The sequence below is a fragment of the Notolepis coatsorum genome (genome assembly GCF_963971535.1).
Source record: "Notolepis coatsorum genome assembly, chromosome: 13".
Lineage (NCBI taxonomy): Eukaryota > Metazoa > Chordata > Actinopteri > Aulopiformes > Paralepididae > Notolepis > Notolepis coatsorum.
Genome location: NC_140177.1, coordinates 114,394,215 through 114,408,964, shown reverse-complemented (window position 1 = coordinate 114,408,964; position 14,750 = coordinate 114,394,215). Strand labels below are relative to the sequence as shown.

The following is a 14,750-nucleotide window of genomic DNA, read 5'->3' as shown; positions in this document are numbered from 1 at the left end:
CAGGAGGGAGAGAGGTTCATCTTAATGAAACGTGAAATGTGTGTAAAGGTTAAACGCGGTTGTCATGACAGCGAGGCACATGACAACCAGAAAGGGGTGGGCCGTCGTTGCTACGACGAAGATCTATAAGTCGAACGGTGTTTCCGGGTGTAAGGCAGACTAGAATCTGACTGAGACTAAGAGGGGAGAAACCAGAAGAGACTCTCTCTCCTCTCACCACGGAGGGGGGGGGGGGGAAGAATGCCACATCATCATTAGCTTCGGCTAACGCGAGGAGGGTTAGGCTAAAGACCAGGCCTGACCACCAGTGGACTGAATAGAAGCAAAAGGACAATAGACTGAACACACCGAAAGATCATTAGAATAGACTCTTCAAGGACAATACAATCTGTTAACATCTGAGCTGAGGTTTCTGTTTATCAAATAAACCACGCTTTTCCTTGTAAGGTATTTCACGTTGTCGAAGTGTCGAATTCTTACGGAGGTGGAGAATTATTATGGTTTGCGGATTGTACTAACGGGGAGAGATAAGGATCTTATCAGCCAGTGTCGGAGACGTCAGGACCATTAAAATGACACAACACCGAGGAATTGGATGGAGAGCCAAACAGACGAAGACGTGATACTGGCCAGATTGATCAGGATCTAACAGTCTGCACTACATAACAAGCTATGTCAGGATGTAGCATCAGCTAGCGGCTACATAACCGCTGTTTCATGAATGATCACAATAGTAGGCTATATATGTCAGGATGAACGTCAACAGCTGAACCCTTAATAACCTCAATATACAGTGCATGGAAATGATTATGGCACTCAGAGCATATACAGTATAACTGAATCACTTGATTCCATATCATCTGATGGTATGGTTGATTAACATACAGGGCTGTGGGCATTCAGGTTGATGGGTGAGCTCTGTGTTCAAGGGCAGCGGCGTCAGTGCCGTGTCTCTGGAGCTGAGCTGATCCCTGGCCGTCCGCTGCCTGTAGCGTTCACAGTACGCTGAATCTTTACGTGACTCATGCATTGCTGCTATGAACGGCAACCAAAAGTACCATTGTGTTTAGAATTTCACGTCCATAGCGTTGTACTTTGCTATCCTCATGTGAACCACCTGGATCTCGTGAGCGCATTATGGAACTATGCAGTGGTGAAAAAAGTATGCAGTTCCTTTACTTAAATAAAAGTAGAAATAATCCAGATAAAATAGTACTCTGGTAAAAGTAAAAGTCCTCCATTAAAAAATGCACTTGAGTAAAAGTATTTTATATTGAATGTACAAAAATAAAATTAAAATTATACAAAATGTGTGTATTCCAGTGCTTCCAGTATTCCACCTTACAGAGAGCAACGTGCAGAACAAAGCGGCACGGTGGTGTAGTGGTTAACACTGTCGCCTCACAGCAAGAAGGTCCAGGGTTCGATTCCCGCTTGGGGACCAGGTTTCCATGATGCCAGGTACCCAGGTGGGGTATCTCCCAGGCCTTTCTGTGTGGAGTTTGCATGTTCTCCCCATGCTCGCAAGGGTATCCCCCCTGATAAGATAAACCCAATGGAAAAACATGCACAACAACACAACGAAGACGGACAGAAGCACTTGGATTGGTCCCCGGGGCGCGGCTCACGTTGACGCCCTATCTGCTCCCGGCTGCCCATGGGGGGAAGGACGACGGGATGGGTTAGTCGCATCGGCGACTGAGAAAAAGACAATGCATGTGTGTGTGTGTGTATCCCGTGTGTGTGTGTGCCGCTCCAATTGCATGTCCAGTTTGTTGCATGCCGATTAAAGACCCCCTAAAGAGGTCCTGCATTATATTTATTATAACATCTGACAATAACAGCTTTACACAGCCCTCAAACCTTAAATCTTTCACCTCTAAAGGTTATGTTAGAGTAGTATGTGGTCCAGTTATGTTGCTCTTATTACATCCTCTTGGAAGTTGTCAGGCTTACAATTTGAAAGTACATAATCAATTTGTTCCACATTTTCTATGCAAAATCGTTTTCTTCAAAGTAATTAATAACTGACGGGTTCAGACGAGTAGAGATGTAGTAGAGTAAAAAAAGGTACAACATTCCCCAAGTAAAGTACAAGCACCTCAAAATATTACTTAAGTACAGTACTCGAGTAGAAGGTCGCTAGATTGTAAATCGTTTAATATAACACATACTGTATACTCTAGTGTATTTATTTAATTGTTAACACAAGATTAATGTGGCCAGTGTTTTATGTCCTGTCCATTGAACAATCCCTGGTGCCATTTGTCATCATGGCTGGTCTTTGGGGGGTTTAGTGCTCAGCGTTCAGTGCTGTTGACAGCAGCCATATGTTCAGCCTGCTACCTCAAGGACAAAGCCATTCCACCAACATATGGAGGTTCCGACTGCAAAGGTCATATCGTCCATGAAAAATCCCATCACAGAGCAAATACGGATATAACACTCAACCCATATACCATAAATATGACTCAGAATATTCTCAGTATGTGTGTGTGTGTGTGTGTGTGTTGATATTGCTGTATACCTTTCTTATTATACAGCGTGTAGCAATTTGCTTGGAAAATAGTTTTTTGTAGCGTATGGTTGATTTATTGATTATGTACTATATACTGTATTTGTCTCCATGTATCAAACCCCCGTCCATTATAAGAGGCCCGTCCTCTATTTGAATACCCTCCACTATTAGAGGATTTACGGTAGTTTATTATATGGCAGAAGTGGTGGTGAGGCATTATTCTGACAAATCAAGGGAAAACACGGCATCTCAGCATTATGTATAAAATTAATCCATAAGGAATACAAACAGCTTATTGACTGAGGCTGAGCGTGATTGGAAAAACAACATAAATCACACATTATGAAGTATAACTGAAAGTAAAAGCTCTCTCTCTCTCTCTCTCTCCCTCCTCTCTCTCTTTCTAATTACTGGAATCTTAGAACACTATCTTCTCCTACAAGAGAAGCTAAGTAATCTGGTGTACTGAGGGGCAGTTGTATGTTTTCAGACATTTCTCTTGTATCACATCATTATTTATTTTCTCCAATATATGAAGAGCTGTACCAGTCGACCTCTGTACCACTACCAACCTCAGTGTCTGCCTCCCCAGCCTCTGAAGGCTCTGGGGGGACAACTGTTAAATGGTACATTTATATAACAGCTTTTATCCAAAGCGCTTTACAATTTTGTTCCTCACATTCACCCATTCACTCACACATTCACACACTGACGGCAGAGGCAAGCATGCAAGGTGCCAACCTGCTCATCGGGAGCAGTTAGGGGTTAAGTGTCTTGCTCAAGGACATGCTGCCCTGGTGGAGTAGGAATCAAACCAGGAACCTTCCGATTACCAGACGACCGCTCTATCTCCTGAGACACTGTCGCCCTATCTGTTAGGCTGTTAGGCTCCTGCACCCAAGATGGCCTGAGGGGCAAGCGAGCAGGGCCCTGAAAGTCACGGGCCGGCCCCTGAGTGGGGAAATGAGGCCAGTGGCTGGGAGCAGATTCAGGGGGCAGTCAAGAAACCCCTAGGCCTGGGTGGCTGGGTGGCGCAGCAGACATTGTGCTCGTCACCAACGCAAGAGACACCGGGTTCGAATCCGACTGTCGGCGTTGCCTCCGGCTTGGGCCGGCCGTCATACTAACTCAATTGGCAGAGTTAGCGGGTGGGAAGTCGAAGGGTAGTAGTCTGGTCGTTGTGAACAGCGACTCCTACAGGTCGGTTGGGGCGCCTGCACAGCAAAGTCAGGAAAATGGCGGGGGCAGTGTGAGCCTCCTACACGTTACTCCTCGCCAAATGAGAGTCCGCGGCTGGCAGGTGAAAAGATGCGACAGGCTGCCTCCACATGTATCGGAGGGGACATGTGATGCAAGGCTTCTATCCTCCCTACAACCGGCCAGTGGGGGGCATATGCGAGCAACGACAAAAAAGAAACCCCTAGGCCTGCTGGGGGGAGGCGTGCTTCTGTGAAGACCATAGAGCTGCTGTCTGGCCTTCCTAGCTTGAACAGTACGTTCTAGCGCCTCCACAGCGGCTGAACCAAATAGCTCCCCTGGTTCTACTGGGACACCATGAAGGGTCCTCCTAGCTGCCTCTGTCAGGGGGGAGTGTGCAAAGCCAAACCTGGCAGTGAGTCTGGACCAGAGTAGACATCAGACGCCCAAGTTCTCTTGACGTAAGAGCGAAGGTCTGTAGTGAAGCATCACTGAGACTGTGGGCGGCCTTCTGCAGGGCTACAAACAGGGCTGAGGGCAAGCATGATGTGAGAGAGGAAGTTACCAATACACCCCATGCACGCTGCCGCATCATAATAGGCTTCAGACAGTAGGTCGTCTGTGACCCAACATTGGTGTCGAGGGCACTTGGCATCTGGCCTCAGAGCCTCCTCAGGAGACACTATGATGGAAGCAGCAGTAGGTTCAATAGTTGGCTCTACTAGAGTAAGCCCTACTGCTTACATGAAATAACAAGAATCACAAGCCATATGCCGGGAGCAGGGAGTGAGCATGCTGCCTTCACCAACAAAGGGTATCAATATTCATCAAGTTAGCTTTGAGTGAAAACACTACTTATCCAGCTGAGATCAATCAGTCGGTGATGAGGCTGGAAGCCACAATTCGGTCTAGAACATCAACACCAAGTTCCTTCCCTGGAGAGGGATATCTTGTCGCAGCCCTTGGGGGATGAGTAGGACTCGCGGAGTACCCCACAACTCCGACCGATCACAAGGCTACACTCTTGGGTCATCCGGTGTCACACATGACTGTGTTTGTATAAATACTTGACCTGCACATGCGCAGAACAGAAGACCCAGTGCTTTAAAGGAACACGCCAACTTTTGGGGAAATTAGGTTACCGTCTTCTCCAGAGAGAGACAAGAAGATAGATACCAGTTTCCTCTCTGTGTGTTCATTATAAAGCTATGTCTAGCTGTATCCAACCAACTTACTGCTTATCTCTTACAGAATGACCTCCTAGACCCTAATCAGTCAGGCTTCAGGACTGGTCACTCCACAGAGACAGCCCTCATTGCGGTCACAGAGGCACTTCACTTAGCAAAAGCGAAAGGCCTCTCCTCTGTCCTGATTCTCCTAGATCTATCTGCAGCCTTCGACACGGTCAACCACCAGATCCTCCTTGCGGCCCTCGCAGGAATGGGAGTGGCTGGCTCTGCGCTGACATGGCTGTCATCATACCTCAATGACCGCTCCTACCAAGTGTCATGGAGAGGGACCCTGTCGGCCACCCGCCCCCTGCGGACGGGTGTCCCCCAGGGCTCGGTTTTAGGACCCCTTCTCTTCTCCCTCTACACCAGTGGTCACCAACCCGTCGATCTTGATCGACTGGTCGATCTTTGAGACTGTCCCTGTAGATCTTTCCATGAAAAAAATAAAAAATAAAAATAGATCTTACCCTGAGAGTCCACATTACAGTTCTACTTTTGTTTTGATGTGAAAAGTGATGCTGCACTTAGCACTGACTGAGAAAGTACACATACAGTTCTACTTTTGTTTTGATGTGAAAATGATGCTGCACTTAGCACTGACTGCACTTAGCACTGACTGCACTTAGCACTGACTGAGAAAGTACACATTACAGTTCTACTTTTGTTTTGATGTGAAAAGTGATGCTGCACTTAGCACTGACTGAGAAAGTACACATTACAGTTCTACTTTTGTTTTGATGTGAAAAGTGATGCTGCACTTAGCACTGACTGAGAAAGTCCACATTACAGTTCTACTTTTGTTTTGATGTGAAAAGTGATGCTGCACTTAGCACTGACTGAGAAAGTACACATTACAGTTCTACTTTATAAAATGCTAATTGTAAATATGTTTGTCAATGTTAATAATATGAGAAAGTCCACATTACAGTTCTACTTTTGTTCTGATGTGAAAACTGATGCTGCACTTAGCACTGACTGCACTTAGCACTGACTGAGAAAGTACACATTACAGTTCTACTTTATAAAATGCTAATTGTAAATATGTTTGTCAATGTTAATAATATGAGAAAGTCCACATTACAGTTCTACTTTTGTTTTGATGTGAAAAGTGATGCTGCATAAGATGACTGCACTTAGCACTGACTGAGAAAGTACATAATAGTTCTACTTTGACGTTTTAATGTTGGACCAAAGCATTGCATGTAATTAGAATACAGGCAAATAAAAGTAATTTAGTTTAAAGTACAATCTTGGCTGTCTTTTTCTCTCAACGCTTCAATAGGTAGATCTTGCCTTCACCAAAAAAAAAAGTGATCTTGGGCTTAAAAGGTTGGTGACCACTGCTCTACACTAAATCACTGGGTAACATTATCACGTCTCATGGCTTCTCCTACCATTGTTATGCCGACGATACTCAACTCTTCCTCTCCTTCCCTCCCTCAGATATCCACGTCTCTGAGCGGATCTCGGCCTGTCTGTCCGACATCTCCGCCTGGATGACGACCAACCACCTCAAACTGAACCTAAGCAAAACAGAATTGCTCCACCTGCCGGTCAAATCCTCCCCCCTAACCGACCTTTCAATCACAGTCGAGAATGCAGCTGTGACTGCGTCCCCGACCGCCAAGAACCTTGGTGTTGTCCTCGACGACCAGTTGAACTTCTCTGCTCACATCGCAGCGACGACCAGAACCTGCCGATTCCTCCTGAGCAACGTCAGAAGGATCCGCCCCTTCCTGACAAAAGAAGCCACCCAACTCCTCGTCCAATCAACAGTCATCTCCCGCCTCGACTACTGCAATGCACTGCTCGCTGGCCTCCCGGCCACTGCCACTAAGCCTCTTCAACTCATTCAGAACGCAGCGGCTCGCCTGATCTCAAACCTACCGAAGTCGGCCCATGTCACCCCACTTCTTAGGGACCTGCACTGGCTCCCCATTGCTGCACGAATCCGCTTCAAGGCCCTCGACCTAGCATACCGTGCGGCAAAGGGAACCGCTCCTGCCTACCTCCGGTCAATGGTCTCTAACTACACACCCTCAATACCCCTACGCTCTGCATCTTCTGGCCGCCTCAGACCTACTCCTATCCAAGCTCCGGGAGGGTCATCAAAGAGAAGTCGCCTATTCTCAGTCCTTGCCCCACAATGGTGGAATGAACTACCCACCCCAGTTAGGACAGCCGAATCATGTCCAATCTTTCGCCGTCGACTAAAGACGCACTTCTTCAACCATTATCTGAATAAATTTTTTTTTTAATTATTTAAATATATATATATATATATATATATATATATATATATATATATATATCTAACCCTAACTAACCGTACTGTCATGCACTTGTCCTAATAAACTAACCTACACTGTAGCACTCAACACTTTGATGAACATTGTTGCTCAGCTGATAGAGTTGTGCCCTTCCTGATGACTTGTCGTACAGAACTTGTAAGTCGCTTTGGATAAAAGCGTCAGCTAAATGACTAAATGTAAATGTAAATGTTACTGGCTGCACACAATGAATGGAAGCGGACATGACCGGTTAGCCTAGGCAATGTCCAACTAACACCTCTCCCGAAGGCTAACCGGTCATGTCCACTTCCATTCATTGTGCTAAGCTAGGCTAACATGCAGCCAGATTGCTTTCTACTGAACGCAAAGCGATCTGTCTCTCTCTGGAGAAGACGATAAGATAATTTCCCAAAATGTTGGTGTGTTCCTTTAAGCACCACATCTGGCAGTCAGGAAGAATGAAATAGAACACTGTAATGATGAGCAATTCCTCCAGGCACTCTACACTCCAGGCCCTCTACACTTTACAGGTTAATGGATTAATGTTGGGCTCAATGATAGCTTGATTACAGCGCAGTTCCAAGCGCTGGAGGGGGGATTGCAAATGCAATCACTCCTGTGTGTCTGTCACTCAGGCCCTGTTTAAACGGAAACGCTAGCAGGTGAATCCGCACAAATATTTTTTCGGATGTGCCTTTCGTTTATACGGAAACAGCGTTTTACGGGGTGAAACCGTAAAAAAGTGAGACCACCTTCCAGGGTGGAATTCCTAGAAACGATAAACCTTTGCGCTATCATCTAAACTGTCAAACCGCATAAAACGATGACGAAAGGGTTGTCAAGGCTCTCGTCGCGTGTACTGCTTACATCACAGGCATGCGCCAGTAGCCTAGAAGCGTAAACAAAGCATGTCTGATTCTATCCATGGCGATCACCTGAAGGCTACACTGGCAGTACTTTTAAATACACAAGAATCTGTCCCGCGGCTATCACAACTATTAGTACTGGACCCACTGTCTGTGAGTGACTCTGCTTTGGTCCAATCACATTCCCCACCCACAGTCTGCGAATCAGAGGCAGAGTAGGGCGGGTCTTCACAGCACGTCATGTGACATATGCGCCAATCGTGTGACAGCGAGGCTCCGTCGTCTCGAGTCGTTACAGTCTCGTCTGCATGCAGAATTCCATCCCAAAACACTAGTCTAAACGCAAAATTAAAAGTGAGACCGTAAGATGACTTTTGCGGTTTCTGTTCAGACTCTCTCCGTATAAACGTAGCCTCAGTCATTCCATCTGCACCAGGCCAGCCATAACCTCTACAGTTCTGATCCGATTTGGATGAGACTTTGCACATACAGTAGTAGGCTGATGGCAGGCCAGGGACCTGGATTCTAAAATCATCAATAAGTATTTTATTTGAATTGATTTTCATAATTTCCCATTGAAATCAATAATGAGTGTAAACATAAATGCAGGGGGATGCTACGACACAAAGCCTGCGCCTCACCTAGATTCTTGTATCGGCTCATCTCTTTTGCAACACTTTACACTTTATACAATTGGATGTGGCGCATTATCAATTGACAGGTTAGCAGCGCCGCTCTCTCACCCTTTAAGTTACCAATGTTAGCATGGTGTTAATCACCATCAAAGATGATGGGGGGGTTGTGTATGTGTTTTGTATGTTCGTTTTTTTTTTTTTTTTTTTTATGTCCGTTTTCTGGATTTTGGTGTTGTTTTGGTATATATGTGTGTTTTCAATAATAAATAAATATTGGTGAAAATACTGAACCTCTACTGAAAAGACTGTATTGTGTTTTTTTTAACCACTAGGCCAATTGCGCCTACTGTACCTTCTCGACCAGGGAGACTGTTGGAGGTATCGGCCCCTCGCATTCCGACTCCTCCAACCAGTTCCGTCGTGCCAGCTCCTCCCACTCTGCTTGCATCTTATCCCAGAATTCTGTGTCAGACTAACAGAAGGAAAGGTGTCTTTTAGTCTTTGTATCGATCAAGGACCCTTCTTCATAGCACATCTTTTTCCTCATTCTTTTTAATAAGAATAGTCTGTGTTAAAAGTACAAAACATTAAAGAGGCACTTCACCAAAAAACAATGCAGATTTATTTTACACATGATTTTACACATGTCCAAAAAGTGAATGAGTTTGAATATGCTCACCAGTGATGTCATCGGGGACATTGTATCTCTGTGTTGTGTTAATTATAGCACCTTGAAATGATAAGGTAGCAGTATAAGACAAGGTATTGCTATTTTTCCATCTACATCATTTCAAGATCATACGCTTAAAGTGCACATTAAAAGAGTTCAGATTCCCAGATACTTCACCATGTACATTAAAGGCCAACTTGCAGGTTGTATTTTTGTTCAATAAACAATGTGACTAGGCCAACGCTGACTTTCATGAAGAGGGAAAAACCACAAGCTCCACGCACATGCATATTTTAATTGCATGTTTCATAGCGTGCGTGTGTCATCTTAATGCTGACGTCACGTCAGGTGCAGGGCAGCGAGGGGCTCTGAGAGTCACAGGCAGGTAGTGGCAGGAAGCAGAGCCTTGCTACTACTAGCCGAGGAGTGATGAATGAAAATGTATCTGTTTCACCTAACACTATTGCTCCGTGATCATAGCCATTCATCTCTAAAGCTAACCACTATTTGTAACAGCCACAACCACGTTACCATATTTGTAATAATGTAAATCATTGTGTCGTTGTACATATTGTGTATACAACATTAGCAGCTAACGTAGCTTAGCTTGGTAGCCGCCGTTCTTGAAACTCCTAACAAAGCCTGAATTTAAATGGTTCTCTCCTCTTTGTATACCTTTGTCCTCACAAGAATTATGCCAGGGAACTTATGGACACGACAATAGTAGTTATAAGGTGTTTGATCATTGTGTCGTTGTACATATGCACCGAGTGCAGCTAAAGGGGCTATCCACCGAGTGCAACTAAAGGGGCTATCCACCGAGTACAGCTAAAGGGGCTATCCACCGAGTGCAGCTAAAGGGGCTATCGTATCAACATGCCGCGACGTGTAGCTAACGTAGCTTGCATGATGCGTGTGCAGTGCTTTGCCCCACAGGTCTGAGAAGAGGACCTGCACATTTTACTCGTTCCCAAAACTCTTTTACATGCACGACAGTAGACATGATGGACGTAGACGTCATGGCCCTGATAGCTCTGATAAGCTTTTTAATTTGCTCGTGCATGTTATTCGTGCGTGGACCTTTTTAACCATTTCTGAGTGGCATTTCCGGCGTCAAATGGAAAAAAAATTATAATTAAATTAGATACCAATGATGTAAACTACCCATAATTGATCAGTAGGGTTTAACCTGCAAGTTGGGCTTTAAAGACAAAATGCGTAAAACACCCAATATGTGGTTTAAACAATAGTCCAGTAGGCAACGTGTAGCTTTAATTTAAAACATGCATCTTCCTTTATTTACTCCAAATGTGCAATAACAACCATGAAGAAATGCTGTGAGCAACGTTCAAACTGTAAGTCATGTTTTACATAAAACGCCTGTCGATTGCATACTGAAAGTAAATTGGATGCTATTCGGGAACCATTTGTAGCATGTGAAATGAAACACTCCGTTTGGTCTTTGGAAGCACAAAATAGGTAAAGCGGTGTGTCAATCAAACGGCAACCATTTTAGCTTTCAACCCATGTGTTGGTTGAGAGACAATAACACAGAGTGACGCCGACAGACGGCTGTTAATCTGTTGCGACGTGTGACGGCCCGCCCTTTAAGAGGTTAAAGGCATGTTTCGCATGCTCTTCCAGGCCCAGATCAAGGCCAGGTTGCTGTGTTTTCTCAAATCAGAGGACTGGACAAAACAAACAATCCATAATGCTCATCATGTTTACTGGAGCATATTAAATATGGAGCTTGTCTGTTTGAATTAACCTCTATGGATCAATATGGAAGAATATGGATAGAAACCAACAATTATGGCAGCAGGTAAGTAAGTACAGCTTATTGTAGCACCTTTCACAAAGCAGAGTCACAAAGTGGTTCACAAAGAGTAAAAATAAGACTGCAATCACCTTTTGTTTTAAGTCGAGAGCGACTGACTGTAAGCCCTGGTTAGAAGACCTCAGTGACCTACTGGTGATATATGGATTTATCCATATGTACACAGGTGCCTGACCGTACATGGCTCTATATATAAAAACAAGTACCTAAAAATCTTTATACAACGGCATGCAAATTTCTCGATTCTGATTGGCTGAAACAGTCCATTCACACGTCTTTATTGGCAACAATCCACGGTCCTGGGCTCAGGACCCGCCCACAACCGAATCACATATCACTCCGCCGGCTCACTCCGGGAGAAAACAAGATCGCGGACAACAAATGGATATGTTGATAGCGCCATAACGACTAAATATGAAGCGATTCTGTCACTGCGAATGTGTTAGTCCTTTAAACAATGTTGGATGATGTAATTGATGGGTCTTGAGTCATTCTAGAACAAAAGAAAAATCGCGATTTGATTGATTGATTAATTTGCATTTTTTTTTTCAATTTCTTTTTCCTTCTCTCTGACTGTCAGCGCTAGCTCTAGTCTCCACCCCCCCCCCCCCACACACACACACACACACACACACACACACACACACACACACACACACACACACACACACACACACACACACACACACACACACACACACACACACACACACACACACACACACACACACACACACACACACTCCTGTCTGCAACGCGGGTCAGACTGAGAGAGAGCTGGGTGCTGCGCTGTTCTAAGTGAGCATGGCCTATTGAGTTGATTGATTGCTAATTTTATTACTGTACGCTTGGTTTCCAACTGGTCCAAGTTTAGGCCCTCTACAGTAGATTTAAAAAAATAAATAAAAAAATAGGGCGAAGAAAACGTTTTTTTCCTATAGGGCAAAGAAAACTTTTTAATTTGTTTTACCTACTTTCTATAGAAGCATCTAAGAATGAAGTTCTATGGAAAGTAGGTCTGCATTCCCTTAACAATTGTGTGTATTGAGCCGTACTGTATCGTACCCATTCTGCATCTGGTAATACAATTTTCAATCAATCATTCCAATAATACACAGTTGGATGTGTTAGTTGGTTGGATGCACTTCAAGCTGCTTCCACATGAGGCAACTTCTCTCAATCATTCCAATAATACACAGTTGGATGTGTTAGTTGGTTGGATGCACTTCCGATCTGCTTCCACATGGAGGCAAATTGTCTTTTTTGTAGTTGTGGGAACTACTTTTTCTGGCGGATGGTTTTTTCAATAAATCTTCGATTAATGTGTGTTTATTGTATAGAAATAAGGTTGGATGAATGTGGCAGTTGTATAAAAGCTTTACACCACTTGCAGTCGTGATTTGTGAACAATAAACCATGCATAGGGGGGTCTAACGACCACCCCTAGGCATGGTTTATTGTTCACAAACCACTCCTGCGCGTGATGTAATGCTTAAATCCTAAACGTCCTAATGGGCAGCCAGAGTAAGGTGCAAATTAGTTTGATTACATGCATTCTTAATGCTCAACCATCATCGCCCCAGTTTAAAATGACACTCTGAGGAATGAGAGTGATGTAGCACTTCATCAGTTGATGAACAATTCTTAATTTAGCCAAAGCAGAGAGGAATTGCCATCTGAGCTGTGGTGCTTGTCAATCAGGTAAGAGGGTTTGATTGGTTTGAGTTGACTGCACCGGAAAGGATTGGTAGGGACAAGAATAGCACACAAACCAGCTCCAGGTCCTCATCCGTCTAGTTTTTTTTATTAAATTCCTTTATCTGGACCCGTTTTTGTACTTTTAGTCAGTTCAGCTTTTGGTTTTATCACCCTGCCTGCGTCTAACTTATACATAATCGAGTAAACATTACAGAAATCATGTTACATCATCAAACATTCCCCACACTCCTGAAAAGCTATCATGCCTATAGGTCATAACAAAATCCAAGGTCGAAAACATTCGGCGACGAAAAGACCTTGTTACATACTATATACCCATTTTCTGTTCAAGGAGCTTGCCTTGAAAATGTAAGTGACACACAGGATTTACAGTATGGTCATCGCACAGGGCTGGTCAACACATTACCATCCACTATCCATACAGCAGGGCAGAACTGAACCCTTTCACTACCACACTACCGACGGTTAACCCTTCACAACCACACTACAGACTTCAGTAGTGAAAGGGTCGTGTGGCAGTGAAAGGGTTAACCATATGTCGTGTTGCAGTGAAATGGTTAACTCTTGTGTAGTGTGGTAGTGAAAGGGTTAAACCATGTGCACATTATGGGCCATTAAACTGAAAGCAGAGAAGCAAGGTGCTAAAGGACAGGGAGGAAAGGAAAAAAGAGACAGGGAGAGGGAAGTGGAGAGAAGGGTAGGTGGAGGAGAGAAGGTTAATTGGGGGAACAGAATCCTCCGAGGCAGTGCGTATAGGCGGTTTCAACTTGATACCGTTCTAAAAGGACCCAAGTTACTTCCTGTGGCAATGTTTGCTAATGCAATAGCAAAGGAAATGCACTTGGGTCCAAACTCTTCTCTAGCAACAGAAACCAGTGAAACTGTCTATAATTTCAGTTTTTTAATAGCCCCAACTGAGCGATATGGAAATAATGATCATGCTATTCTCGAGGACGCTTTTTCTTAATATACAGTATATGACAGGGCTATTCAACTTCAATAGCAAGTGGTCCAAATAGGAAAATCACTGGGGGTTCATGGGCCACACAGAATACTCAGAATACCGTAAATGAATGGCTACAAATAGCTTTTACAGTATAATGTTAATGTATATTTTACTACATGGAATAAACTAATCATGTGCAGCATCCATTTTCTTTCACTTTAACAGTGTCATTGAAATCAATTCCAGACAGCAGCCAGTCTATACAAAACAATAGGAAAGCAGTGGTTACAAGACTTTAAAAAGACGTAACTGGACAGATTTGCACACAGCCTCTTGTGGGCCAACGAAAAGGGCCGTACCTGTCCCGTGGGCCGCTAGTTGAATAGACCTGGTGACATCTTAGGTATGGATAATCAGATGTTTGATGTGCATCATGTTGGACTACATGGCAATTGGCAAGTGTGATACTGTATCATATTGAAACGGTTACAGTTAAAAGGGACACGCCAACATTATGGGAAACGTGTGCCAAACGGCATCAAGTGTATGGACGCCTATGTCCACTTAATATCATTACTGTAATAATATACTCAAAAAGTATAATCTATTAAGCTTTGAGAGTTTCAGGTTTTACTCAGACGTGTGTCTTGTGTACAAAGATTCTACATGGTCTAAGCCCCTCCACCTCTATCTGAATTCAGTACATCATGCATAACCGTCACTGCCAGATCCACCAGGACTTCCTCTAGAGATTACTGATCCAGTAGGACTTCCTCTAGAGGAGATTACTGATCCACCAGGACTTCCTCTAGAGGAGATTACTGATCCAGCAGGACTTC

General features: G+C 44.1%; 1 protein-coding gene across 1 annotated transcript in view; it reads right to left on the bottom strand.

Moving 5' to 3' along the window:
- pex5lb (peroxisomal biogenesis factor 5-like b) overlaps positions 1–14,750 on the bottom strand; it is a gene marked incomplete at both ends in the record, with an annotated part of 133,614 nt that overhangs the window by 56,912 nt on the left and 61,952 nt on the right. Inside the window, one exon of the mRNA XM_084327532.1 lies at positions 9,092–9,211. Coding sequence (XP_084183658.1) covers positions 9,092–9,211 — 120 coding nt within the window. The remainder of the gene's footprint in view (positions 1–9,091; positions 9,212–14,750) is intronic.